General features: G+C 33.8%; 4 protein-coding genes across 4 annotated transcripts; 2 read left to right on the forward strand and 2 right to left on the reverse strand.

The window, feature by feature from the left end:
- Positions 1 to 1,107: 1,107 nt before the first annotated feature.
- Positions 1,108 to 6,294, reverse strand: LOC145601463 (protein LIKE COV 2-like). Its single transcript, XM_081657482.1, has 7 exons — positions 6,044 to 6,294; positions 4,577 to 4,629; positions 4,385 to 4,494; positions 3,307 to 3,474; positions 2,966 to 3,063; positions 1,920 to 2,046; positions 1,108 to 1,575 (listed from the first exon to the last, which is right to left on the reverse strand). Exons 1-7 carry the CDS (start codon positions 6,143 to 6,145, stop codon positions 1,472 to 1,474), a joined length of 762 nt encoding a protein of 253 aa, XP_081513608.1. The 5' UTR covers positions 6,146 to 6,294; the 3' UTR covers positions 1,108 to 1,471.
- Positions 6,295 to 9,370: 3,076 nt separating this feature from the next.
- LOC145601015 (ribonucleoside-diphosphate reductase large subunit) lies at positions 9,371 to 14,394 on the forward strand. Its single transcript, XM_081656917.1, has 15 exons — positions 9,371 to 10,006; positions 10,136 to 10,197; positions 10,288 to 10,375; positions 10,911 to 11,174; positions 11,283 to 11,523; positions 11,609 to 11,685; positions 11,854 to 12,024; positions 12,153 to 12,245; positions 12,347 to 12,496; positions 12,603 to 12,854; positions 12,936 to 13,055; positions 13,173 to 13,375; positions 13,477 to 13,626; positions 13,711 to 13,942; positions 14,037 to 14,394. Exons 1-15 carry the CDS (start codon positions 9,779 to 9,781, stop codon positions 14,145 to 14,147), a joined length of 2,442 nt encoding a protein of 813 aa, XP_081513043.1. The 5' UTR covers positions 9,371 to 9,778; the 3' UTR covers positions 14,148 to 14,394.
- A 2,825-nt stretch (positions 14,395 to 17,219) lies between these two features.
- LOC145602509 (ethylene-responsive transcription factor ABR1-like) lies at positions 17,220 to 20,694 on the forward strand. The gene is made up of 2 exons (XM_081658702.1): positions 17,220 to 17,670; positions 19,802 to 20,694. The coding sequence occupies exons 1-2, from the start codon at positions 17,253 to 17,255 to the stop codon at positions 20,509 to 20,511; spliced, it is 1,128 nt and encodes a 375-aa protein (XP_081514828.1). The 5' UTR covers positions 17,220 to 17,252; the 3' UTR covers positions 20,512 to 20,694.
- A 3,168-nt stretch (positions 20,695 to 23,862) lies between these two features.
- On the reverse strand, positions 23,863 to 27,772 carry LOC145600233 (putative mannitol dehydrogenase). Its single transcript, XM_081656146.1, has 5 exons — positions 27,615 to 27,772; positions 25,697 to 25,810; positions 24,802 to 25,315; positions 24,484 to 24,637; positions 23,863 to 24,217 (listed from the first exon to the last, which is right to left on the reverse strand). Exons 1-5 carry the CDS (start codon positions 27,710 to 27,712, stop codon positions 24,009 to 24,011), a joined length of 1,089 nt encoding a protein of 362 aa, XP_081512272.1. The 5' UTR covers positions 27,713 to 27,772; the 3' UTR covers positions 23,863 to 24,008.
- Positions 27,773 to 27,843: the final 71 nt, after the last annotated feature.

Raw genomic sequence — 27,843 nt, forward strand, 5'->3', positions numbered from 1 at the left:
TGTTATTTTGAGGAAATGCGGAAATTATTATTCCTCTTTGTGATTGGTTTCCAAGCTTCCAACTGTCCATTTAAGGCCTCTTTTCTACGGAGTAAATTTTTTTTTTTTTTTTTTTTTATACTCGGTTCACCCTTTGGCCTAATCTGGATTCAGAAATCAATTTTGGGTGGTTAAGTTTCAGTTCCCTCGTAATGATTGTTGCGGGGGATTGAACATAGGTCCTCCATACTAAGTGTAGTCCCAATTAATTTTTTTTTTTATTTTTCTTGGTTGGTCGAAAAATTATTCCCAATTTTTTTCATTAGGAGAATAACAACACTTATCGAAAATTCAAAATCAGTCACGATAACCTTTTTTGTTCAGCATTAACAAGATCTTTAGAATCTAAGGTGAGAGTATCACCAAATGAGATTAGCTTTGCTTGGTTAGTCCATATAAAATTAGGCCTCGTTTGGTTGACACGAGAAATAAATTCCCGTATGAAGTTATATTTTATGGAAAGTTATTTCTCTCACAAAATTGTTTGGCTATGACATAGGAAGTCAATAGTGCGAGATTAAAAATATTTGCGGTCAAAGATGGGCAAAAACTTACATCTATATACGTAAAAGAACATCATTTGAAACCAACAGAGTATTTAATTTGCCTAATATTTAAAAGATTTAAAAATTTTAAAAAGTTGACTCATAAAAATATACTTCTCCATTTCTTTTTAGTTGACACATTTCTTTAGTCACATTTGCCAATGCATTTATTCAATCATTAATATCTTTAACAAAAATTATGAAAAGTTAATATTTTTAAAGTGCATAAAATGACATATATTTAACAAGATCCCACATGATTATATTTTTCATTACGTATAAAGCACAAAACACGGTCAAAGAGAGGTCTGTGAATAGTGGTAAAGTCAAAACGTGTCAACTAAATAAAAACAGAGATAGTATATACGAAGTACTACTTTGTTCAAAGTAACAAAATGGTCAAATATTAATCAAAGCTTGAAGTAATATGGTTGAGGTCCGACCAGAATGAAGCACTGTATATTTGTAGATGTCTATTTGACATATCCAAACCCTTAAAACACCATGTTTAGCAAATCATATATTTGTGCAAACTATCATCCTGATTTAAGCATAAATTTTATCCTGTGGAATAATTTAGGATACACGCTTATATGAAATCGATTGAAGGCTTGAAGCTACTGGATACCATCAAAATCTCTAACCTTACCTTTACCTTTACAAATTTCTTATATACTGAGTACAGAGGTCACTATTACAAGAACAACGGTATACACACCACAAATGAATATAACAATTAAGGAATATCCACATAGATTTCACTCAAGAAATCGCCGTGGGCATAACAAATTTCTTGTGGTATTATCTGCAAGCAAACCAGCTTCCTTCACATATTGATAATCAGACATTACACCGCTTGTAAAAACAAACATCCTTCATCGTTAGTATTATGTTGACAATCTACTCATCGGAATTCTGTCACTTTGTCGCAGTGTTCTTTCTACAGGTGATATGACTTGTGGCATCGTCATGCCTCCTGAAACAATTATCTCTGAGAGAAGAAAAAACAGTGTCAATACAAGGGGTGTTAAATAGAGTTCAATATCACGTCTTGCAAGTATACATGAATTTGTATTGAGATGATGGACAAGTGAAGAACATTTTTTTAAAAAAGAAACCGCATACAAGGAAGGGTGTGTAACATCTATTTCTTCTAAAATTCACTCTACTTTAGATTCCCTTCACCTCCAATACTAAAAACTCAATTAGCAGCTCTTTCTAAAGCTAAATATAAAAGAAAAACAAAATATTGGCTGCAAAAAGACAGCTATTTGTATGCTTCAATATGAGTTTTTCAGACATAAACAGGAAGGAAAAGGGAAACAGAGTACAGACCTATGCCTTCACGAATAGAAAGATTTGGTCTGATAACATCCTTGGAATTGACCAGAAAGATGTCTCCAATATAAAGATGGTTGGTTGGAACATACACGCTACACAATTCTTCATCACCATCATCTTTCTGCAATTAGCAAAAATAACCAAAATTAACACCATTCAAAAGTTCAAAACCTAAGAACACAAATATAATCAAAATTGCCTCCTCCACCCCCCTACACATTATTTTTTCAAGATTAAGAAAGGGACTCAAAAGAGCTATAGAGATAACATAGATCATCAATATCTACGAAGAGCAAAGTGTCTTGTAGATTACTTATAGCAATTAATCCACATGTTTCTACTCTTTTATAAAGTCCTTCGCAGTCAAGCACTAGAGTCCAAAACTTATTCAGTATGCAGTGCCAAGAGTAAGTTGACTGCATTACATCATTTTATGGGAATAGAGAAAATGTATGTCTACACATCTTTTCACATAAGAGTACCAGCTTCTGTAACTCTTCCAGATCATTAACTTAGTAGAAGCTACACCATTAAAATAACTTGAGCAGTGGCACTTACTCCATAAATCACCTAATGCTAATCCTAAATTCAAATAAGTGACAAAATGGCAGGAAAAGCATTGTTCCCATTTACATTACTGCTATCATAGTAATGTACTTGTATATAGTATTGGTTCTCATTTGTTTTAGCATTTATATAGCAGAGCTAAAAAAATATTTGGTTTTTTCATTCCCCAAAGATTGACTGACCCCAAAAGATTCATCAGATATATTTTGCCCACACTACATATATTTTTTATCCAAGAATTCATACAAGCATGAGTTTGCATGCATATTGAGGGTGTGCAAACTCATTTAAACCATACTGAAAAGCAACAGATTTACAAATCAAGATGCCTTTTTCATCAAGCAAATGCACATGCATGTGTGAGTGAGTAGAAATAAAATGCATAAGTGTGTGACAAAAGTAGAGGCTAAATACTAGCTGTGAATATCACTTGTAAAAAAAGAAAACAGCATATGGTTATTTGCTTCACATACCTGCAGAGTGACAGAAGATGTGATGAAGCCAAAAGCATATTCACCTTCACGTGGATGACGAATTATTGCAACCTCTTTAAAAGCAGTAGTATTCTGATCTGTTCAAAAGGATTTGGACAACATTCAATACATTAAAAATCCAACACATCAGAAAAACGAAGCTGTCAGCTTCCAACCATCCTGACCCAACTTTGAAACACAAGAGCATAGAATTACATCAAGACATCATAATCCTACGCATGAATCATCTTACTGCAACACACCAAGAGAAATGCATCCACGAAGTTGTGATCATAACATCTAGGTAATGCTAACAAGAAGTCTCCAAAATCAAGTATTACCAGGTGAAATTGCAGAGCTTATTTGCTTAGACGCTGAATATATATGCCTAACAAAAGGCATCTTTTTTATCAGCCATTCTCCAAGCCAGAAAACAGTGGCACCCATCCAAGAGGAAACAAAAACACCAACAAGAAAAACAAACAATAACGAAGTGATGAAACCTAGTCCTGCAACCAAGAAATTCAGGGGAAAATAAAGCAATAAGAATAAATAAATAATTCACACATTACATATTCCTAGACCACAAGTGGAAATGTGCATAAGATTATTCTGTTCCCATAAATGTTATATCCAGCTAAAAAATTTCTTCTCAGCAAGCATTGATGGTACAGTTTCATTTTATTGAGAGACGGAGAGAGAGAGAATAAAAACCTAGGCAAAGCACAGATAACAGTATAGGAATAAAGCACTTCAAGAAACATTACTGAAATGTATCTCCGAGTATCTTATAACAGGCATCTAGCTAGAGTTGCCAATCCCTAACAATATACTTCCTCTGTTTTTATTTAGTTGCAACACACTCTTTTGGCACGCATGTTAAGAAAGATATTAGACTAGGTAAACGGATAAACTAATTTACAAAATTTTAACACCTATAAGAAGAAAGGGATAAGTTGCTACGGTTTAAATTTCATAGCTTAATTCATTGTCATAGCTTAATTCATTCGTTTACCTAGTTTAATCACCTCATTGATAAGCGTGATAAAAGGTGTGTTGCAAGTATAAAAAAACAGAGGAAGTATTTGTTTAGTCACAAAGGACTGCCTTTGACAAGTTTACTGATATTACCTGTTTTACTAGCTCTAATCTCAACCCACTTAACTTATCTTGTACTACATTATTACACCCTATCAATTCTCTCATGCTTTACGATAACCTTCCCTACAAAAAACCTTCAGTCCTTGGAAGAGACAAAAATTAATAGGCAGAAGTTGCTCTAGAACTTCATAGCAAAAAAAAAAAAGAAAAGCACCCAGCCTAGGCATCTCCCTATGATCAAAATTAGTTCACCAACCCCACCAAATAAATGTCACCTAAGGACAACAAGTAAAAGTATAACAAAACCAATGAAATTACCAAATATGTCAATCCCAAGGCTCTCATACAGAGGACTGAAGAAACCATCTACAAACTGAATAAACCACCAAGTAACGAAGAAGGTGACTGCAACAGGGAAGAGCACCACACTGCAATTTCAAAACCCATGCAAAAATGTTAGCAATATACTTTAAAAGCAAGACCTAAAATCTTCAACACACAGCAAATTACCATCCAGTCATGAACTTTTTAGAAATCCAACTCTGGAGAACATAACAGCAAGCCTGGCAAAACATATATATGAGTTAGTACTTAGTACAAGTATAAAATAGTGGCTGGAGGTCATATGTATGATGCCAAAGTGCCAAATCCACCAGTCAACATAGACAAAATAGGATCACGACTTTTGATACCAATATCCTTGGGAGAAATTACAGTAATGACTACATAGGGCATGACAAGCAAGTTTGGGTAGATAAATAAAATTCTTAGCAGAACAGAACCACTGATAACAAATTTACAATGGTAGTCTAGCATTTTCACGGAACAAAACATTGAGAAGAAAAATAACTCATCTAAAAAGAAATCTAATCCTTTGTAAAAGCATCTTTCACTAAAGCCCTATGTGTTCACAAATATACAGGAGTATACACAGGAGCTTAAGATGCTTTACAAAGCTATGACATTAGGTCACTGCAAGGGAGACATAAGGATATGCAGCAGTGAATTAGAAAGCTTGATAAGAGAACTGTGAAATGATATAGTTCAGAAAAACTACATCCAGCCATTAAAAAGTTAAACAAGCCATTAAGGTTAAAGTAGATATGTTGCATGCTAAGACCAGCATTAGAGCTTAGCATCCATCTTTCCTTAATTAGAGCATAGCATCCATCTTTCCTTGTTCAAGTCTATCCTCCGCTTCTTATACTATCTCCCCTAGCCAACACCGTTATCCATCCTAACACCATACTTATTCATTATTTCGTGTTTCTTATGCTGACTCCCACAGCTTCTAATTCCTCATTTCCACCAAAGTAACATTCGTATTTCTCTATCATAAATTTTAAAACATCAATCACGATACATGTAAACAATGTACATGAAATCAAGTTGTGCCCAAATCCTAATACTACAAAAATGGACTCTAATTTGATTGACTACTCTACCAAAACGAAATCAATAGAGTACTAAGTTCTCTACGAAATGTCAAGGACATTTTCCTAATTTCCAAGTCCCAACTAAGTCAAAAACAAGAAAATCATTATATAATAATTAAGCATCCAAATAATCACAAAACAATTCCTAATTCACAATTGTATTTTAAATTAATTTTTTTGATTCTTAAGAGTCACTTGCTAAAAAATTTCACAAAACAGAATCTCACAAATCTAACCTCGAAAGCAATTTCAATCTCCCCCAAAATACCCACTCCCCTCCCCACATTCCCCCAAATTAGGTCAAATATCATCAATCAACACACACCAACCACAAACTCAATCACAATTACACAAAATCAACCTCCAAATTCAAACACATTCAACTACAAGTCTACAAATCAACACCAAATTCAAATTACATCCACAAAAAACATCATTACTCAACCCAAAATCCAATTCTCAGATAACAAAATTCTTCCAAATTAAATCGAAAAGAAACAAAAGTAGTAAAACAAAGAATGTAAAAAGAGGAAACCCTAACCTCGCGAGACGAAGAATTGGAGGAAGTGAGAGGAGCTTTAGCAGGATCTTCAGGATCATCTTGACTGAGAGGAACAGACGTAGATTCCTTCTCTTCCGCCATTGAAATGGAAGGAGAGAGAAAGAGGAGAGGTGGAACTGTGGAAGTGGGGTGGTGAGTAACTGTAAAGAGAGTAAGAGAGACGAGAAGATAGAGAGAGAAAATCAATGGGGCGTCGGCGGTGGTGTGGTGATTATTGGAGGGCAGTTGACTGTTCGTTTTATTTGTTTGTTTGTTTGCTTTGGGATTAAGGGAGATAATATAAAGTTTTAACTAGCCTGCTGGCCCGTACAATGCACGGGTTATTCATATAAAATTGTATTGAGATCGAGATAAGTGAGGAAATATCAGTAAGTCATTATAGGGTATAATATGTAATCAGAAACATGATTAAAGAAATTAAAATTTTGGAACTTTAATTGAAAAAGAAGCTTAAATAGAAGGTGAAATGGCTAAAATTAAAGAGAGAATAGGAAAAGGTTGAATTAAAGGGGAGAGATGAAGATGAAGTGTGTATGAAAGATTAAGTATATGTTTGATGAAAGAATTTTAAAAAATGGTACAATAAAAAATTAAAAGTGTAAAATGACATGTGTCACTATGGTTAAAGAAGTGTAATAGAATGGATGGGGACATGTGTCTTTCTTAGTTATAGTTTTTAAATACTAAGTATAGATATAGATATAGATTTCTTGGTTATAGTTTTTAAATACTAAGTATAGATATCTTGTTAATCTTTGACAGCTGTATATGAATGGCCGTATGAGTTTGTTGGCGTGTGTGTTTAGTAACGTTGTATCGTTATTACCAAGGTTTTACCATGTGATCACCATGGTCTAGACTCTAGATTAGTTAATCCATTCACACGTTTATTTGCAATTTGGCGAAGGTTAGTTAAAGTCGTGGTTAGAATTTTCCTCCCGCTTCTAAGAAATATTGGGGTCGATGATTACCCCCGCCTTTGTGGCTCTCTAAACCAAAAAAAAAAGAAAGAATATTATCTACAATTTTGCATCGATAAATGTGGGTATGGGTTGTGTAAGCCTAAGTGTAATGCCAACGTACAGAATGGACCTGTTTAATAAAATTGTATTGAAATAGTTCAAATGTGAACAAGTTAAATTGTTGGGTTCATGTTAGTTTCGTGCCTGATTTTTAAAACAAAATCCATACACGATTTTTTTTTTGGTATTTAGAGAGCCACAAGGGCGGGAATGATAATCGATCCTAAGATCTCTTGGAATCGGGAGAGAAGCTCTAACCACTTGAGCTATCCCTCACTCTCACGATTTAGTATAACTCAATGACATGTTTCTCAAGTTGAGCCATATGTCTCACTCAATTCGTAGTCCGTAACTCCCTACTCGTATCAATTGCTGATGGACAAATACTATCAATGGTTCACGAGAATCACGATTCACGAGTCCTTCTCCTCTATAATGGCCCATATGAGGTTTTTGTACTGGCTACTTGGTTGGGTTGGTCAGGATAACTAGCCCAATGGCCAATATCAAAAGTCACTTATACAAAGCCTATAAAATCAATCCAAGTCCACCACCTATAGAGCCTAAGGTTGTCACATGCTCACATCAGAACCACAATTTCCTTTCAGTGTATTTCCAATGTGTGTTAGTATTTTCGAAAGAAGCTAATCGGCCATTCTTTTACATTGGGACAACAAACCTACATTGGCACATTATAAGAACTACATAGCAGCGCGTTGTTTGTGTGGCCGGCTGACACACATTAAAACACCATGCGAGTAATCTTGATCGAGTAATTCCTGACCGACTGAGTAACTCATAACCAAGCAAACCTTAATTGAGTAATCCCTAATTGATCGAGTAATCCCTGACCAAATAATCTCTACCCGACTGAGTAACTACTGATTAAGTAACCCCGCCACACATAATGAAACTTTGTGTGTTTTAGTAATGTATGAAGCCTATTAAATAAATAGTACTATATACGTGTTAATATAAAGTTTCAAGATATTAACCTGTGCATTAACATTAGAGGTGATCGTTTGCGGGCTTGGACGGGAAACGGGCCAGGCCTATACTTCATTTTTTGTCCAACGGGCTAATTGTAGCTAACCCGGGACCTTTTATGCGGGCTTGATAAATTGTCCAAGCCCGCTCTATTAATGGGTCGGGCTTGCCCGCGGACCTAAAAATTTGTTTTACATATATGATATATCCAACACTAATTTTTTATTTATTTATTTATTTATTTTTATCATTTACATATGTTAATATTATTTCGATTTTGTTATCTTAGAAATTTCTTGATCACTAATGATACTAGAAAAAAACATATTTAACTTGTGACATAATACATATGTTAGTGAAAAAAGGAAAGAATGAACTTATTTAATACAAGTATAATGCTTAAATATAAAATTGAAATAAGTAGTTGTAGCTAATAATAGGTTAGAGTTCAATATAGTCTCTTTGTATTTATTTTCTAACATATAAGTACTACATAATCAACTAACTAAAAAATCATTAAACTATTACTTTTTGAAATAAACGGGCCGGGCGAGCTAGCCTGCGGTACATATTGTCTTGTCCGTATCCGCCCATGCCCAAAATTTCAATTTTTTCCAAAACGGTTGTCCAAGGCCGCTTATTTAGCGGGCCGGGTTGACCCGTCCATGAACAGCTCTAATTGACATGTGTGCCAAATTTGTTGTGTCAGTTATTTAAGATCGAAGGGAGTATTAAGAACACTTTGAAATACGGACTGCAGAGTACATAATGTTGTTTTTCCAAACAATTATAGACAAATACTGACATGTGTGCCAAAGTTGATTGTGACAGTTATTCAGGATCAAAGGAGTACTCATGGAATACTTTGAAATACAGAGTAGATATTTTAGTTTTCGAAAGCAATTTTTTTTTTTAGGTTTCTAAAACAATTATTTGGTCAGTCTTATAAGGGTTACTCAGTTAGTGATATAACCATATAAGGGGTTACTTTTTTTTATTTTACAAACGGCCACATGGTGTGATCAGCTGCACAAAAAACACGCTGACTACTCGTAAAAAATACCTAAAATATTAAAATTAAATTTTGACAATATCTTTTAAATAGGCCAAACAAAACTTCTAGTAATATTTTATTAACTGTTTCAATTTTTTTTTTTTTATTTATAATAGTGAGATTTTATATTCTAAAATTTTAAAGTTGACTCGAACGGATAATATACATTGTCAATAAAATTCATCCTCAGAGGAAGTGTGAAAAAAAAACCGCCAAAGAACAGCGGGAAACCAATCCCCAAAATCAAACCAAAATCACGGCCAACAAAGGCAATTAATTAAAGCGCAAGTTCCCCGCTTTTTACAAACACAACTCATTTTCGATATTCAATTCCGCAACCAATCCACTCACACGAACCCGCATTTTCAGTTTTTTCAATTTAAATCAAAAGATTACTCAACAAGCTTTTCCCAATTTTGGCGCCAATATTTCAAATCTCAAATTAATTTCCACCGCAATCAGCCAAATTTCTACGAGGGAAAATCGAAACCCTAATCCCCAAATATTTCCAAATCCCGCCTCCTTTTTCCTACCCCTTTTCCTATTTATTCTTTACTGGGTTATCCATTTTTCTTGCGCACAACCTGTTCGACGAAATTCCTCTGAGAACTAAACCATAAATTATACTAACTTAGAAAAGGGAGGAAGAAGATGTATGTAGTGAAGAGAGATGGGCGTCAAGAGACGGTTCATTTTGATAAGATTACTGCGAGGTTGAAGAAATTGAGTTATGGTCTTAGTGTAGATCATTGTGACCCTGTTCTTGTTTCCCAGAAAGTTTGTGCTGGGGTTTATAAGGGTGTTACTACTAGTCAACTTGATGAATTAGCCGCTGAAACTGCTGCTGCTATGACTGCTAATCATCCTGATTATGCTTCTGTGAGTTTTCTAATTTTAATTTTCTGGGGTTTGCTTTAATTGTATTGTTGTTCTCAATTTGATTGATTGTGTTTTCGGGTTTGATTTCGGTGTTTGATTTGGTTTGGTTTGATGTTGGTGTTGTTGTAGTTGGCGGCACGGATTGTTGTTTCGAATTTGCATAAGAAAACTAAGAAGTCATTCTCTGAGACGTAAGTGGTGTTATATTGTTATGATTTGTTTTATAATTGGAATTTAGATTGTTGGGGTTTTTGATTGGATTAATTGTGATGTTGATGTAGGATTAAGGAGATGTACACTCATTTTAATGAGAGGTCTGGATTGAAGGCGCCTTTGGTTGCTGATGATGTGTATGATATCATCATGAAGGTATTTCTTCAGCGCGATTTTTATATCATTTGAAGTATTAAAGTGTAATGTTTGAATCTAAATAAATCTGATTTTGTATTGCATTTTTTGGGTGTGATGGTTTGATGTTGTGTTTATGTTGGACCGTTCTGCATGTATTGATCTAGATTCTAGAATATGTATTGTGTTATCATTGTAGTATATTATTTACTAATTATGTGTTATCGTGTTTATATTATATGGTTTGATCTAATATAAGTGTTTACTAATTAGCATAATTAAGCCAATTATCACATAACATTATTCCTCCAGTCAATGGAACTTTGTTACTGCTTCAGATCTAACAAGAGAAATGATCTTAGCACAGCATGATATAGGATAGAAATCTAATACAAGTAAATTTGAACAAAAAAATAGTCTGACAAGGTAAGTTTGTAAGTATAATGAGACATGTTAACACTTGTAAGTTATTGGAGAAACTTGTGAATGAAATTTTTGTGGTTAATTTTGTATTGAGACTGGTTTATTGATGAATGGTTATAAGTTTGTATTGTAGAATGCTGCACAGTTGGACAGTGAGATAATCTATGATAGGGACTTTGACTATGATTTCTTTGGGTTTAAAACCCTTGAGAGATCATATCTCCTGAAGGTCCAAGGGACGGTTGTGGAGAGACCGCAGCACATGCTGATGAGGGTTGCTGTTGGGATCCACAAGGATGATATTGAATCTGCTATCAAGACATACCACTTGATGTCCCAAAGGTGGTTCACCCATGCTTCTCCAACTCTCTTCAATGCCGGCACACCAAGGCCTCAAGTATGTGATATCAATAAGTTTACTAGTATTGTTTTATGGCTTTTATATTATATTTCCTGCAATTATTGGGAATAGAGTATTAACGTTGGTCGTTGATGGAAATGACAGTTGAGTAGCTGCTTCCTTATCAACATGAAAGATGATAGCATTGAAGGGATTTATGATACTCTGAAGGAGTGTGCTGTTATCAGCAAGTCTGCTGGAGGTATTGGGGTTTCTGTACACAACATTCGTGCCACTGGAAGTTATATACGCGGTACTAATGGGACATCTAATGGCATTGTCCCTATGTTGCGGGTGTTCAATGATACCGCACGATATGTTGACCAGGGAGGGGGGAAGAGAAAAGGTGCAATACTGTCTTCACATCTCATTTTAATCAATTTCCTTTTGTGTAGGACATGTTCTCACATAATATGTATCTCTTTATGTAGGTGCTTTTGCAATATACCTTGAACCCTGGCATGCTGATGTATTCGAGTTCCTAGACCTAAGGAAGAATCATGGGAAGGTGTGTTCAGTCATTGTGATTATTGGCAATTTACCGAAATCATAGATATATGTTATCTCAGTAACCTACCTGTTGCTATGAGAAATATTGATGTTGCATTATCATTTAGGAGATAATGTGCCTCCCTTGAAAGGCATAATATTAATTTATGTTGATTTCTGTTTTCAGGATGAGCAGCGTGCTCGTGATCTCTTCTATGCTCTCTGGGTACCAGATCTTTTCATGGAACGAGTTCAAAGTAACGGATTGTGGTCCTTGTTTTGTCCTAATGAAGCTCCAGGCCTTGCTGACCGCTGGGGTAAAGAATTTGAAAACCTCTACATAAAATATGAAAGAGAGGTAACATATCCTTCTTTTTTTAGAGGGTTGTTTGCATTGCAATTTAGTGATGGGTTATATTACTTATATACTCGTATGTTTGTATTATGCTTTTTGCTGATTTGTTGCATGTATATCTTCTCAACCAGGGCAAAGCAAAGAAGGTTGTTCAAGCGCAAAATTTGTGGTTTGAGATACTGAAGGCTCAAATTGAAACAGGAACTCCTTACATGCTGTTCAAGGTAAGATATGTTTCTAATCATAAAGTTAAACTGTTAAGATATTGCAACATACTTTTCCTTATGATTTGCATTTAAGCAACTGTTATGTTTTGCAATTTTAGGATCATTGTAACCGGAAGAGTAACCAGCAGAACCTTGGCACAATTAAGTCTTCAAACTTGTGCACTGAGATTATTCAATACACCAGTCCAACAGAAACTGCTGTGTGTAACTTGGCATCTATTGCTCTTCCACGTTATGTGAGGGAGAAGGTAATCATCGTTCATGTTTATGACTATCCTATATTTCTATATAGCATAAGCTTGTCACTGTTTGGTTGACTTCCCTTATTAATTAAAACTTTACATTTTTGTACAGGGGATTCCTTCTGAGTCTCAGCCTTCTAAACTTGTTGGAAGTTTGGATTCAAAAAATCGTTACTTTGATTTTGATAAATTAGCTGAGGTTGTTGAAGTTGTTACCACGAACTTAAACAAAATTATTGATGTGAACTATTACCCTGTTGAAACTGCAAGGAGGTCAAACATGAAACACAGGCCAATTGGAATTGGAGTCCAAGGCCTTGCAGATACTTTCATTTTGCTTGGCATGCCTTTTGATTCAGCAGAGGTAACATTCTTAAATTTTCTACATTCCTTGCAAACATGATGCAAATTGTCATCCCTCTAAATTGCTTTTTGTGAATTGCAGGCCCAGCAGTTGAACAAAGACATATTTGAGACCATATACTATCATGCTCTTAAAACATCCTGTAAGCTGGCTGCTAAAGAAGGCACCTATGAGACATACCAGGGCTGCCCTGTCAGCAAGGTATGACTGGAAATTGAAGTCATTTTTAGCTACATTGGGCTGTGATGGATTCCTTTATTTATAAAGCTACAACAATTGCATTCTTAAAGCTTATGATTGTTGTTTTGCATTACACAGGGTATTCTTCAACCAGATATGTGGGGTGTTACTCCTTCAGACCGGTGGGATTGGAGTGCTATTAGGGAAATGATAGCTAAGGATGGTATTAGAAATTCACTCCTTGTGGCTCCTATGCCAACTGCATCAACAAGCCAGATTCTCGGAAATAATGAGTGCTTTGAACCATACACCTCCAACATCTACAGTCGAAGAGTTTTAAGGTTTGTAGTGCTACTTATGTCAATATCCTGTCCTATCTGATCCAATATTTAACTAACCTTAGTTTTCTTTTTTTTTTTTTTTTTGATTTTTTTTTGTTCAGCGGTGAATTTGTTGTGGTGAACAAACATCTTCTTAACGATTTGACTGAGATGGGTCTTTGGTCTCCTACGCTGAAGAACCAGATAGTATATGATGATGGTTCTGTTCAGAAAATCCCTGAGATTCCTGGAGACCTGAAAGCTATCTACAAGTATATTTTTTGATTCTCTTCTATGAATTCCTCCTTGCTGTACTCTCTTTCATGTGGGTGCTGACACTTTAAAACCCTTTTCAGGACTGTCTGGGAAATTAAACAAAGAACACTGGTTGACATGGCTGTCGATCGTGGATGTTTCATTGATCAAAGTCAAAGCCTAAATATTCACATGACACAACCCAATTTTGGAAAGTTAACTTCTCTGCACTTTCATGCATGGTCTAAGGGTTTGAAGACAGGCATGTACTATTTGAGGACAAGAGCAGCGGCTGATGCTATCAAGTTCACAGTGGATACTTCCATACTAAATGTATTGTACTATTTTTACTAGTTAATTTGTTGATATATTAGATTTATTCCCATTTATACTTTGCTGACATCTGTTACTGTGGTACTAAATTCAGGATCCAACCAAGACAGCAGCAGCAGCTGAAGCTGAAGATGACAGTTCGAAACTAGCACAGATGGTATGTTCACTGACAAACCGCGATGATTGCTTGGCTTGTGGAAGTTAAGAAGTACATGATCCATGTATGCAACATGAGCGTTTACATTTATTATCAGTGCTTGTCTAAGCCTAGTAGTCTAGTGGCTTAATAATCTGTTTAGGTGATACTTGTTGCTTGTTTGAGAAATTCATGTATATTTTGCTCTAAGAACGAATCCGGTCTAAATTACTGAAACAATGTAGCTGTCCAAGCTGGGCATCTTTGTATATAAAATTAGCTTGGGATATGAATGTACTAGTATTGTTCTTGTGCTTATACTATTATCATAATATCATTATATAGAGGAATGATATTATAGTGGAATGAGAAGAACTTGTGGCTATCATTTTATTATCTGATTTTCCATTTAATTAAATTACCTATTATTAATTCGAAAGATTTATATGCTCCGGAGTAGTACTAGTAGTCTAGTACTATGTAGATTGGTCCCAAAATTGAAAAGGCTACAAAAAAACACCTGTTTTGGGACTTTTGGACAAGCTGTTAAAGTAGAGTAAGGCAAAATCTTATACTCAGTAGGAGCATCTTGAAGGAGAATTATCCTTTTGGTGCAGTCATTTTCCAGAATAATCACTCGCTTTTTGTAAATTTATTAGAGCAAGTGCCTAATCAATTTCTAGCTTTTTAGGGTTGCAACTTACTAAATAGGCTTAAAAAGGGTTTTTTTTTTTATTTTATTTTATTTATTTATTTTTCTTTTTTTTGGGACAAAGGGGTTGATCTAATATTAAGCCTTATTAAGGGCCTGTTCTCATTGACTGAATTGAACAAAATTGAGCTGAATTGAATTGAATTGAATTGAACTGAAATGAATATTTTATAAGAGAAGAAAATTAGGAGCTGAATTAAACTGAGTTGAGCTGAACTGAACTCAATTGAATATCAATGTAAGAGAATAGGCCCTAACCCCTAAGTAGGCTTAAAAAGGTTTGATACATCTAAAGGGGTTATCAACTTACCATGTTGCAAAGTGAATTAATTTGATATCCTCTAACATATCCCCTACCTTATAAATTTAGATATTTTTAAAACACATTGTGTGCACATTGATCTAATACTAAGCTAGGTGACATGGACACTTCATCCAAAGGTTGTGTTCGTGTCGGACACTGTATCAGACATCGACACTTGTGGGACACACAATGATACGTCTCGGAGCCTATCCTACTATTATATGAGTTGTTTAACTTATGTAAAGTAAGATAAATAAGGTAATTGTTAAATAATATGTGTGCCTTCATATATAGTATGATCTAATAAGAGGACAAAATGACAAATATATGGATAAATTCTTTTTTAGAAATATATTATATGAATATTAACATTCCGTATCCGTGTCTTTTATTTAAAGATAGACGTTTTCTCGTATACGTATCATACTCGTATCTGTGTTAGTACCCGTTCTTGCGCAACCTAGATACTAAGTATTTGTATTAATTTAATGTGAAATTAAGTTTAATTAGATTTAATCACATGCATGTATAAAGAAAACCAAGAATTAATCATGACAGTCAGGTATGTAAAATAAGCTCAAGTGAATACATACACCATACGTCCCTTCGTCTCTTTATTAATGTCCACTTTGTATCATTTATTACTCACATAATAGAGAGAAATAATAGAGAGAAAGTGGACATTAATAAAGAGACGGAAGGAGTACAAATAAAAAAGGTATTCCGTACTTGGTAGGATCGAGAAAGTATCCGACTCTGTAACAGAAAGGCGAATATATGTTTTGTTTGATAAACGGTACTAAAATGTTCACATCATAGATACAAAGAACTGAAGGAAGGACCATAAAAGTTTTGATGTCGGTTCCTAACATGTATTAGATTGCTGTTTAATCAGGTTTCTTCACTCTCTCTTGTAGATAGTTGTAGAGGTCGACAAGCCTTAATTTGGAAGAAACTGTTGATGTTAAAATGTTGACGCTGTTTTGCTCGGTTGACAACTTAACGTTCACACCCCGCCTCCCCTAGTCCCCTCTTAACCTCTTCTCTCTTTTGACCTCTATAACCTTTTTAAAATTAAAACATCCTTAGTCAAACTTTGACTTTCCCAATCACTTTCCTCTATTAAATATGTCAACTCATTTAAATTAAACAATCATCATATTTTTTTAAAAAAATTAGGCAACTATAAAAAATTTTGTTAAAGTTTAATGTTTAAGACATTTGGACATGTCAAGATCCAATTCCTATGTGATGATGTTAATCCTATTTTCCTATTATAAAGACGTTATGGTCGAAAAATCAAATGCAAATAGGAAAGTCATTCTTATTGAAACTTTATATTCTCTAAAGAATATGTACGGAGTAATTTGATACGAAATATTTACTATAATATTTTACCTACTACTATTTACTCTAACCTTTGTGATGAAAAAACAAAGTACGAATACACAATAAATAAGTAAAAAGAATAACACTTGAGCATTGCATTAAACTGACTAAATGTTATGGTAAATTAATCAAAGAATTAGGGCCTGTTCTCTGCAAATTATTTTCATTATAATTCAGTTCCAATAAGTTTTGTTCAGTTCAGTTCAGTTCAGTTCTTAATTTTCTTCTCTCATAAAATATTCAGTTCAGTTCAATTCAGCTCTAATAAGTTCAGTTCAGTTCAGTTCAGCTCAATTCAGTCAATTAAAACAGATTCTTAGAATACGTTGAATAATGAACATTGATTTTATTTTTTACATAACTGTGTCCTACCTAGCCTTTTTAGTTTCAACTCCAAAATAACCACTTGCAAAAACAAGCTAGTAGCTAGAAAGCCAAATCCAAGTTGGCAAGTAAGAACCCAGAAATTCCCTCCAAAACTAAAATAAATAAAAACAAAATATATTTAAATAATAACTGTAGTATAATACAAGTACAATACTTTTTCTTCCTTTGGAAGCATAATATCCACATTAATATTATAAATTTTAAAATTCAATGGCGGCGTCTCAATCTTAATTTTTTCATATATATATAAATGCTTAGCTTGCTATCAACATTTATTACATAAAACCGTCAAAATTATCTAGAAGTTTAGAATTATATTTAGTACAGTATTATTAAATAAATACTAAATAAAAAATTAAATAAACCACTTGTTAATTAATTAATGTGTGTATATTTCTCTCAAGAAAAAAAGGTGGCGAAAAGAAGCAAAAGAAATAAAAATGGTGAGTTTGAAGAAGAAGAAACAAGTATTGTTAAGATGAATAATAGAAGCAGCTCAATTGAAGAAGAAGAAGGAATGAATACGATGATGAAAGAGATATTAACTCCAATGATACCGGGTTTTAGTAGAGAAAGAGAAATGCATGAGATGGTTTCTGCTCTTACTCATGTTGTTTCTGGTGCTGCTTCTTCTACGAGTAATCATAATTATTATAGCCCGTGGTTGTCGTCGTCGTTGTCGTCGTCGGGTTTTGGGGTGAAGAGAAGGTATGAAGATGAAGAGGGTGGATCATATTTTGGTGTTGAAGGACATAGAAATTTGGTTTCTTCTTCGTCATATCCATATCTTCCTCTAAAAGGTACGTCTCTTTAGTACTTATCTTCTAGACTTCACTTAGAATCTTTTTTTTCTGTTTTTTTTTTTGGCGGTGGATTTAAATTAACATCTTGTATTTATGATTGTAGAATATATCAAGGTTAGGGTACTATGACTAATTAAAACTATATTCACGTAATATACACCTTAAATAAAATCTCATACATCGATCTTTAAGTAAGTAGTTGAAGTAAAAGAGAGAGTTGTGTAAAAAAGAATGTATCAAAGGTTGCTAGTTCAAAAGAACGTATCAAAGGTTGCTAGTTGTGCTAAAATCTCATACATCATCGATCCATTGCTAGTTCATAAAGCTACGTATTATAAATTGTATTATTAGACGTATGTGTCAAAAAGCATAATAAAATTGTAAACAGAATGAATAATTTATTTATTTTAGCTAAAACACCTCACATACAACTATACAAAAGATGCAATTTTTGGTGTGACAATCATGTATATGCATCATGATATTAGTACAACAGCATGGCATTATATATTTTTTTAGGTATAATTGTATGAGTTAATGCATGTGATGCTATCCCTACATCGGCTAGCTATATTAACACTTTTCATGTCATAAAATGCATAATATATGAAATATACATTATATTTATTCTAAGAACAGTATATAAATATACGGTTGTGACTTGTGAGCAAGAATATCTATAGATTGTAGAACAAACAAACATTAGAACTACTATTATCTGGTACCAGACTGCCAGTGACACGCTAGCTAGCTAAATACTTGTATATAGTACACCATTAATCCATAATTTACACAAACCCTTTAAATTTGTATAAATAAATTATTTAAGTATTCATTATGTGACATGAAAGACATTAAACGCGTGAGATTATCGTAAGGAATATTTTTAATGTTATCGACTTATATAATAAAAATAAAAAAGTACGATGAAACAATATTGTATTGATGCTATTAAAAACATCAATACATGCATTGTACGGAGTACTTAATATGACAGATTGTTAACTGAAATAGAATAACTATGTTTAGACCTAACTAATTAACAACTAATTAATAATTTATTGTTTATGCAGCACAAATTAGGATAATGCATGCTGTCTTGTCCATTTGCTAGAGTGATATGATCCACTGTATTGTGTTCACAATATATGCTAAATGACTAATTTCCGTGTTCCAAATTCCAGTGGATACATTTAATTTAATCTGTACTTTATTTGATTAATATTCAACTAAGATTCTTAGTACTTAATAATTAGTACGGCAAAACCTTAAACACGGTAAATAGGAAATTAGGAATCCTGTGTTGAAAATAAAAAGGCCTAATGTTGTTTTATTGATTGTGGCTTGCCGACCTCTTTCAATATTTTTCATTTGTAACCATCAACCTATCTATATGGAAACACTTTGGTTTAGAATACTATTTAATGAACGTAGGGTATGGAATCTGAATATGTGATTATCGTATAAAAGAAAGTTCATAAAAATTCTTTGCATTTGATCATGAGAAAACTGATAACATTATTATTACCGCAGTTACAAATATTTATATACTACTCCCTCCGTCCCAAAAAGAATGACCCATTTGGCCAAAACTTTGTCCCAAAAAGAATGACCCATTTGCATTAAAACACCCACCAATTTGCTACAATATTTGTGCAAAATTAGCTTTCCCATATAAAAATTTGATTTTTCATGTTATTTTATTACTTTCTCTCTATTTTTTTACAAACCCCATGTAAATTTATCTTTTCAATATATTTTTACTTCTTTTTACTTAACTTCCTTAATACCCGCGTAATCAACCCAAATGAGTCGTTCTTTTTGGGACGGAGGGAGTATTATGTAATCCTATAAAGTTTAAGTGTCCACCTATATCTAATATCTATACTTTGCAATATTAGTGTTTAGATCATTGGTTCGGCCAAACTGTAGAACGTTTTAAACTAAGACTAACTAGTTTTACACAAATCCTTAACATTAAACTTGTTTACATTTGGTCCATTTGGACACTATTCAACCTATGTTACATTATGCAATGAAAATATCCTTTTAATTTCGAATCTTTTGATGTAACACCACATATACAATGCTAATGAATACGATACTAACATAATATCTCTACTTGCAGAGGGAGCAACATCAACAACATTCACATACACTCATCAAAATCCCACTAAAAACGAAGCCACCAACATTGCACAACAACCACAAGTTGGAGCAGAGCCTAGTAGAAGAAAATACAGAGGAGTTAGACAAAGGCCTTGGGGCAAGTGGGCTGCTGAAATTAGGGACCCTTTCAAAGCTGCCCGTGTTTGGTTAGGCACTTTCGACACTGCTGAAGCTGCTGCCCGAGCTTACGACGAAGCTGCCCTTAAATTCAGGGGAAGCAAAGCCAAACTCAATTTCCCTGAAAATGTCACCTTTCAGAATTCACCGGCGAATTTTCCGGCGACCCATTTCACCATTTCCAATTCCCCGGCTACCCTTTTGCCTACTCCTCGAAATAACGAAGAATTAGTGCAAAATCAACCATTGGAGTTTTTACAAGAAACAGAGGATTACAAAGATTATATTGATTATTCAAGATTAATTAGTGGTTCTTTTGATGCTAATGAAGGTGATTATAGGTCATTAAGTTTATTAGATCAAATGTTAATGTCTTCTTCTTTGTCTTCTCCTCCGCTTCCGCCGCCACCGCTGCAACAACAGGGTGGTTCCTCTGTTTCTCTACCTTCTTCATCAATGTCAACATCACCATTAGCATATCCAACGGATGAGATAGTTCCACGTGGAAGTCAGAGGAAGATGAAGGATTCTAAGGATTTATCATATAATTAGTATTTTCAATTATAGTAGACTATAGAGTATAGTAGTGTTGTAGTAGTTGTCTTGTATTTGTGTTTTGGCTCTGTTTTCCCCTGTTTCTTTCTTTTTTGGGGGCCTTTTAGGTTTGACTTTGATTAGTTTACTCATGGTCAAATATGGAATTATCTTCATGTAATACATACTTAAATACTTAATACCCTATTTGTTTCGATTTTGATGCTAATTACTTGGCCGATTTTTTTTTTTTGTCATGTGCCACAAATGTATGCAATGACGCAATGTTGCAATAATGCCATACCCTTGTATTATGTACTCATGTATTTCTTCCGTTTTTTCAACTGATACCATTTGACTTTTACTATATTCACAAATTATACTGTAACAAGATTTTGTGATATATGGCTATGATAAAACTTAGTCAAGTAAGATCTTGCTTGAATCGTTTCCATATTTACTTTTTATAATTTTACAATGTCGAGAATTAAAGATATTAATCGTTAAAATAGTGCATGAATAAGCGTGATAAAATAATATTTTTATTAAAGAAAGAGTAATTAGTTGAATTGGTTTTAATTTATTAATGTTTATTATGCTGTAGTTGGTAGGGGTTCACATACCTCCACTTGCTAGTAACTTAATTTGTGTGTGTGTTTTTTTTTATAAAAAAATTCCTATTATTTATTACTCCACTTTTTATAGCCCAGTTTATATAAAAATTTCTCCTTTCATTGCAAATGTATAAATTACCATAGGTGATTGTTGAAGAATAAACCTTCCAAGTATCACCACATGTAAGGGCCTGTTCTCATTGACTGAACTCAGCTTAATTGAATTGAATTGAACTGAACTGAACTGAGCTGAACTGAGCTGAACTGAACTAAAATGAATATTTTATAAGAGAAGGAAATTAGGAGCTGAACTGAACTGAACTGAATTTCAATGTAAGAGAACAGGGCCTTAGTGTCCCACATTAGTTGAAGAAAAGAGAGTTAAACACTTTATAAGGCTAAGGGGCTACTCCTCCTATTGCCATATGGTTTTGGGATGGAATCCCCTTGGACTTGTGAAGTGAACTCTCTCTCTTGGCTTACGGGTGCACCCAGGCCCGCGTTTAACAGTGATCAATATCTAGCAAGTTAGGACAATTGTATAGGACGGGTGGAGATATGATTGTGCAATAATAGATTGAAATGAAGAAGACAATAAACTTAGGTGGATGCTAGGTGAAGTTTGACTTGCAAGTTGTTAGTCTATGATTCTTTTTTGAAATTAGTTGTACTTCAAGTTACTCAAAGGAATAGATTCAATTGATTCTAAACTGTTTATTATCAAGTGGGTTTAAAAGTTATTTGTATGTAATTACAAAGTGTGCCTTTATCAAATAATTCAAACTTCTAAATTGCTCTACGTTGACTACGGTTGTTTTATTATTAGCGTTGACTTTTGAAAGTTCTGGTAAACTATTATATTTTTGGTCAAACATATATGAAGTTTTTGATGTGAAAACCGTGGACATTGTAGGTTCACTGCCAAATCTTGGTACTCAATAGTTCAAAGGTCAAAATCAAAGTTTAAGTTCAATATTAAGCACGTGGGATTACTAGTCACAAAAGTCGTAGAACAAGATAATAAGAATATTCATTCATCCAGAAATATTTTTTCAAGACTGTAATAAATGTAATAGTACTTTGCAATTGATAAACCTTTTTACAGGTCATTTGTTTGGTTTGGATTTCAAAAATGGTATTAAGACTTGAAAGGACAATAATGCACAAGTGTATCATAAAATTGAGAAGAATTTTGGTTGAACGACGTAGATAAAAGATATTCTTTTTCTTGCAAAACATGAAATAATTTTGACTTTATTAGGCATGAACCTCTCACAAGTCCATCTAATGCAGGTTAGTGGGAGTGGAGAAAAAGGCTAGAAGAATTAGGGGTGTCCATAATTCGGATAAAAACCGAAATCCAATCCAATCCAAACCGAATTATCAATTCGGATCGGATCTAAACTTTAAATCGGATCGGATCGAATTGAGATTTTTTTAAAATTCGGATTTTCGAATCGGATCGGATTGACCCTATTCGGATCCAATTAAAACCGAACACCGAAATTTAGATATCAACATTCTTAAGTTGTTGTGCCTGCTACTGCCTTCTGTTGGAAGTTGGTGAAATCTTGAACAGAAAGTTGCTGCTACTTAGAGCCTGTTCACATTTACTTAATTTTAGTTCAGTTCAGCTCTAATCAGTTCAGCTCTTAATTTCCCTCTCTCATAAAATATTCATTTCAGCTCAGTTCAGTTCAGTTCAGCTCCAATCAGTTCAGTTCAGTTCAATTCAGCTCAGTTCAGTAAATGTGAACAGGCCCTTATTTTGAACAAAAATGTTGTTACTTAATTGTTGTAATGAACTCTTAGTGTTGACTTTTAGTTGTACTACTTATTTTGAACAATTTAATTTGACTTGATGTTAAACAATTTATGTTAATCATGACTACTGTTTTACTAGTTTATTAGACGTTATAAATCAACTTAGTTTAATTCAGATTTCGGATCGAATCCAAAATAACCGAATTTTAATTCGGATTGGATTGGAAGAGTAATTCGGATCGGATTAAAAAATGAAAACCGAATTATAATTCGGATCGGATTAGATTTGGCCTAAATCCAAACCGAAAACCGAATGAACACCCCTAAGAAGAATACTAACTCAAAGTGTTATAATGGGGTATAATACAAACTTTTCTACTAAACCAAACATTTTAGGTAATAAAATAAGAACTTGTTTAATGTTTCTACTAGTATATAGCGTGTTCACGTAGATGCCTTACATTCATGTCAGGAAGAAAAAAAAAGTATTCAATTATTTCACTGTAAAACAACTAATAAATGACAATTGAAAATGGAAAATGGAGTGCATGTAATAAACTCGAAGCCCTTAACTTGTTTTCAACTATTACATGAATTTGACAAATGTGTAATTCTAATTTTACTTTCATTTACTCTTAAAAAGATTGAGTTATTTAATTTCACCCTATTTTACTCTCAAATGTTCTTCTCATCAGACCTTCATTGATCATCCAAGTTTATTCCAACCACACTTCTTACAAACACCTAGTTATTGCATTCCTATTATCACCACATGCACACATTATTCAAATGTATATGTTTTCAAGTGCACCTAACGATTTACTACTCCATATCAATTTCTAATTCGGTCAACACACACTGAATAGAATGATTTAAGAGCGAAGAAAATGAAGTACTTTGTCAAGATTTCATAACTAGTTTGTCTACAATCCTAACATTGCAAAACTAGTTAAAGATGTCAAAATCACTAACAAAGAAAATTCAATAGAACAGACTAATATAATTTTCATATCCAACATAAAATAATTTAAAGGCCCAACTTTATTATAGTTTCAGACTTCTACTAAACCAAGATTTTCAACTTGCCTAGCTAACAGGGATCTCACAAGATCCATGGCAAAAGTTGAACTGAGACCTCTATGTTTTGCAAGCTGATAAAGAATTGGCTATGTCGATAACGAAACGGTAGCGCACATCAGACTTAGCAAGGCGTTCCATAGCAGTGTTTATTTCTTCCATTTTGATGAGTTCTATGTCTGCAGTGATGTTATGCTTTCCACAGAAATCTAGCATTTCCTGTGTTTCCTTCAACCCTCCTATATCACTTCCTCCAATAAGTTTTCGACCTGTAAACATTGTTCAGAAACAAGTTAAGTAATGAATGCAACAAAAACACCATGAATGTATCTCTAGTATTCCATGGACTACTACATATAGTCCGTTACATTCAAAAGATTTATATTGGACTCGAATAAAATGGCTCCATATGCATTGAAAAGGCGGTCTAATTGCAGGGTGGAATTGACGAACATAGTTTAACTAATTAAGTATCCTAATATGAAAATCTATCCAAGTATTTAACCAAAGATGCAAGAAACTTATAGTAACTTACCAAAAACCAAGGGGAATACAGGAAGCTCCAAGGGTTTGTTTGGGAGACCGACAGTAACAAGCTTCCCATTCAGCTTCAGTAAGCCAAGCAGAGGAAGTAATGAATGCACCGCAGAGACGGTGTCAATAATGAAGTCCATTGTCCCCATTGCAGCCTACATGAATAACAATTCGAACTTTAAATCCATTGTATACAGGACTGCAAATCCATCACAGTACATATTCGCGTGTAATAGAGTACTGCAAGGATTTCTGATGACCTGAGCAACTAACATACACTGATATATAAACATAATAACAACAGGAAGTAAGCCACTACCTTAATTTTAGCAGCATCAGTGCTGACAAGGAAAGCATCTGCGCCGAGTCTGTTAAGAGCTTCATCCTCTTTACCAGGGGAAGAACTAATGACAGTAACTTTCAGTCCAAAGGCTTTTCCGAATTTGACAGCAACATGACCAAGGCCGCCTAATCCACAAACTCCCAAATGCTTCCCACTGACCGCCATTCCATAATACTTCATAGGACTGTAAACCGTAATCCCAGCACACAAGAGGGGTGAAGCAGCATCAAGAGGCAGATTGTCAGGTATGCTGAGTACAAATCGCTGGTTAACAACGATCTTATCAGAATAACCACCATAAGTCCTCGTCCCATCTTTATCTGTGGCACTGTAGGTGAAAATCATACGAGGGCAGTAGTTTTCCAAGTCTTGCTCACAGGATTCACATTTCTCACAGGAGCCTACAAGGACACCGACGCCTACATTCTGTCCTTCTCTGAATTTCTTCACATTATCCCCAACTTTTGTGACTGTACCCACAATTTCATGCCTAAACAAGCCAAGAAACGTTATTTTTAGGCTACGAAAAACCTGTTCCGGATTTTGGCTAAGCTCAAACAACATCATTTGACACTCAAAACTGTCAAAAGAAAAAAAAAAAAACCAACTATATGCAAGAAAACAATCAACAAGTGATCTCATCAACAAATATGCTAAGAGATGGCGAAAAAACTACACAAACACTAATCAGCCTAAAAGAGGAAAGAAAAACGGATTCAGAAACAGAAAATAAAGATGTACACTTTTAATGGTATGATATGAAAGGACATTTATATAACAGCAAAGCCTTAGTCCCAAAATGATTTGGGATCGACGACATTTATACATATGGTAAAATTACTAGAAAGAACAGGATATGTGAGTAAATTACCCAGGAACAATGGGATATCTAGTGAAACCCCAATCATTCTTCAGAGAATGCAAGTCAGAATGGCAAACTCCACAGAATAAGATTTGAATGCTGACATCTTCAGGACCATTTTCCCTGTAACAGGACATTCATAATTAGTTTGAACAACAATGTATAAGTTTATAAAAGCATGTCTCAATGGATGAAATTTGTTATATATATCTGGGTGCACCGTATACGCAGCTAACTCAAAGTTAGTTTTAACTCTTTATTTGATGATTAAATGAAAAATAATCATAAAAAAAAGAACAATATATTCATGGGTGTACGATACACCCGGCCGGGTGTAATGGTGTATATAACAATCTCTCATCAATGGATACTAGAATAACAGCGTACCCGTACGAGGTTAAACAGAAAGATCCATTAAAGAAAGAATTGCTAGTTTTGGATTATAATTCCTTGGGCGTACAACCGTGCAAAGAAATGACATCTAGCTTATTTAGTTAAGGTTAAAATTGTGTTTTGCAAAGATTACATTTTTTGTATGCAAGGACAGCATAAATGATATGAATAGAAAAAATACAAAAAATACTAAAAAGATTACAAACAATAAATATCAAATCAAAAAGTTATAACATAATATATCCTACCATATCAAACATAACAAGATATGATATCTCTAACAATAACTTCATTGTAGAAATATTACCAAGGGCCTTTACGTTAATATCAATTCTATAAACACTAATGTTTTTTTTTATTGATCACTGAATTCTGTTAAAAGATGTTGATATTAATTTTAAGCAACAAATTAAATCGAAAAATTGTTATAAATTTATCATTTTAGCATTTGAGAGAAGTGTGCCAATTTTTCAGGCAGTACAATTAAATAATTAATGTAATTGCACAATTAGTCACTGTTGAGTGTTGAAGATCTTCAAATGAAGTCACAACTGAAATGCAAGTGATTAAGTATTACCAACTGACCAAAAGATCACAAATCATCCACAATCTGATATCTATATCTATACTTCTATATTAAAAAGCGTTCCTAAAATTGTTTATGTGCCATGTCATTCCCCTCTCATAGCATTGTGCCACATCATCACTTAATGACATGAATTACCACTTAACAAATCATTCCTACTAAATTAGTTAAAAAAAATTTGATGGGTTTCGAACACTAGACCTCAAGGAAACAAGAACTACTTCCTTACCATTTTAGCCAATAACAATTGATGTCATCTATAGATATAAATATAAGTATAAATGACATGTTTCAAATTAAAAGGAAATATGAGATAAGTAGTTTGAAAAAAAAAAAAATAAGAGGAATAAAATCAACCTTTCATAAACAATAGAGTGTTAAAAATTATCTTCTATACTCTTTATCAATTAATAACATTATTTTTTAACATTTATGCATAACATACATAATCGATGATAATATATTTCATTTTGTCAAAAAAGATGATAACATATATCATAAAGAAACAATTTAATCAAAGTGGTAATCCGGTGCAACGCCCGGACATCACACTATTTTTATATTAAAAAAAAACCCTAATTTCATCAACAATTGATTTTACTACAGCTTACCAATTTCAATATCATACATTCATAAACGTGTGACCAACCCCGACCGTACATCATATTACAAAACGCCTATGTATTAGATTTTTCAATTTATTTGACATCCCTTACACAAATAATTCAACGCCTTATAAAGATTATCACTTGAGAGTAGATGTTGAGACTTGAACCAGCAACATTAAATCACAAAATGAGTTTCTCTTTATCTCCATTTTCACCAAGTACGTTATAACGTAATGACCATACGAGTGTGATGTGTCCTAAGATAATAAACATGTTGATAGTGTAATTTGAACAACTAATGTAACAATTAAATTCGGAGATAAAGAAAAAATTGAATTACCTCCTAGAAAAATGGAAAGGAGAGAGAAAACCAGACGAATCAGTAGCAGCAAAGCCAAAAGCTTTAATTGGGTGCTCTTCTTCCGGTGACTTAGCCATGAAATGATAAATACTTGTACACTACAATCTCTTTCTCTCTCTTCTACAAGTATCTTTACTCTTGGAAACTTAGGATAGGTGCATACATTTATATAGACTACTCCAAATCTTCAATACCTATCTGTTTTGAT

This window comes from Chenopodium album, chromosome 21 (genome assembly GCF_948465745.1).
Source record: "Chenopodium album chromosome 21, dcCheAlbu1.1, whole genome shotgun sequence".
In the NCBI taxonomy this organism is placed as follows: domain Eukaryota; kingdom Viridiplantae; phylum Streptophyta; class Magnoliopsida; order Caryophyllales; family Amaranthaceae; genus Chenopodium; species Chenopodium album.

What these genes read in the sequence shown, in the direction of transcription:
- LOC145601463 (XM_081657482.1), bottom strand. Translation starts at nt 6,145, where the DNA reads ATGGCGGAAGAGAAGGAATCTACGTCTGTTCCTCTCAGTCAAGATGAT. An exon ending in CCAATTCTTCGTCTCGCGAG is followed by an intron (nt 4,630 to 6,043) that starts GTTAGGGTTTCC and finishes ATGTTTTGCCAG; the next exon opens with GCTTGCTGTTATGTTCTCCA. An exon ending in TTCTATTCGTGAAGGCATAG is followed by an intron (nt 1,576 to 1,919) that starts GTCTGTACTCTG and finishes TTCTTCTCTCAG; the next exon opens with AGATAATTGTTTCAGGAGGC.
- LOC145601015 (XM_081656917.1), top strand. Translation starts at nt 9,779, where the DNA reads ATGTATGTAGTGAAGAGAGATGGGCGTCAAGAGACGGTTCATTTTGAT. An exon ending in ACATAAAATATGAAAGAGAG is followed by an intron (nt 12,025 to 12,152) that starts GTAACATATCCT and finishes CTTCTCAACCAG; the next exon opens with GGCAAAGCAAAGAAGGTTGT. An exon ending in CTCCTTACATGCTGTTCAAG is followed by an intron (nt 12,246 to 12,346) that starts GTAAGATATGTT and finishes TTGCAATTTTAG; the next exon opens with GATCATTGTAACCGGAAGAG.
- LOC145602509 (XM_081658702.1), top strand. Translation starts at nt 17,253, where the DNA reads ATGTGTGTATATTTCTCTCAAGAAAAAAAGGTGGCGAAAAGAAGCAAA. An exon ending in TCCATATCTTCCTCTAAAAG is followed by an intron (nt 17,671 to 19,801) that starts GTACGTCTCTTT and finishes CTCTACTTGCAG; the next exon opens with AGGGAGCAACATCAACAACA.
- LOC145600233 (XM_081656146.1), bottom strand. Translation starts at nt 27,712, where the DNA reads ATGGCTAAGTCACCGGAAGAAGAGCACCCAATTAAAGCTTTTGGCTTT. An exon ending in CCTTTCCATTTTTCTAGGAG is followed by an intron (nt 25,811 to 27,614) that starts GTAATTCAATTT and finishes GTCCTGTTACAG; the next exon opens with GGAAAATGGTCCTGAAGATG. An exon ending in TGTATTCCCCTTGGTTTTTG is followed by an intron (nt 24,218 to 24,483) that starts GTAAGTTACTAT and finishes CAATGTTTACAG; the next exon opens with GTCGAAAACTTATTGGAGGA.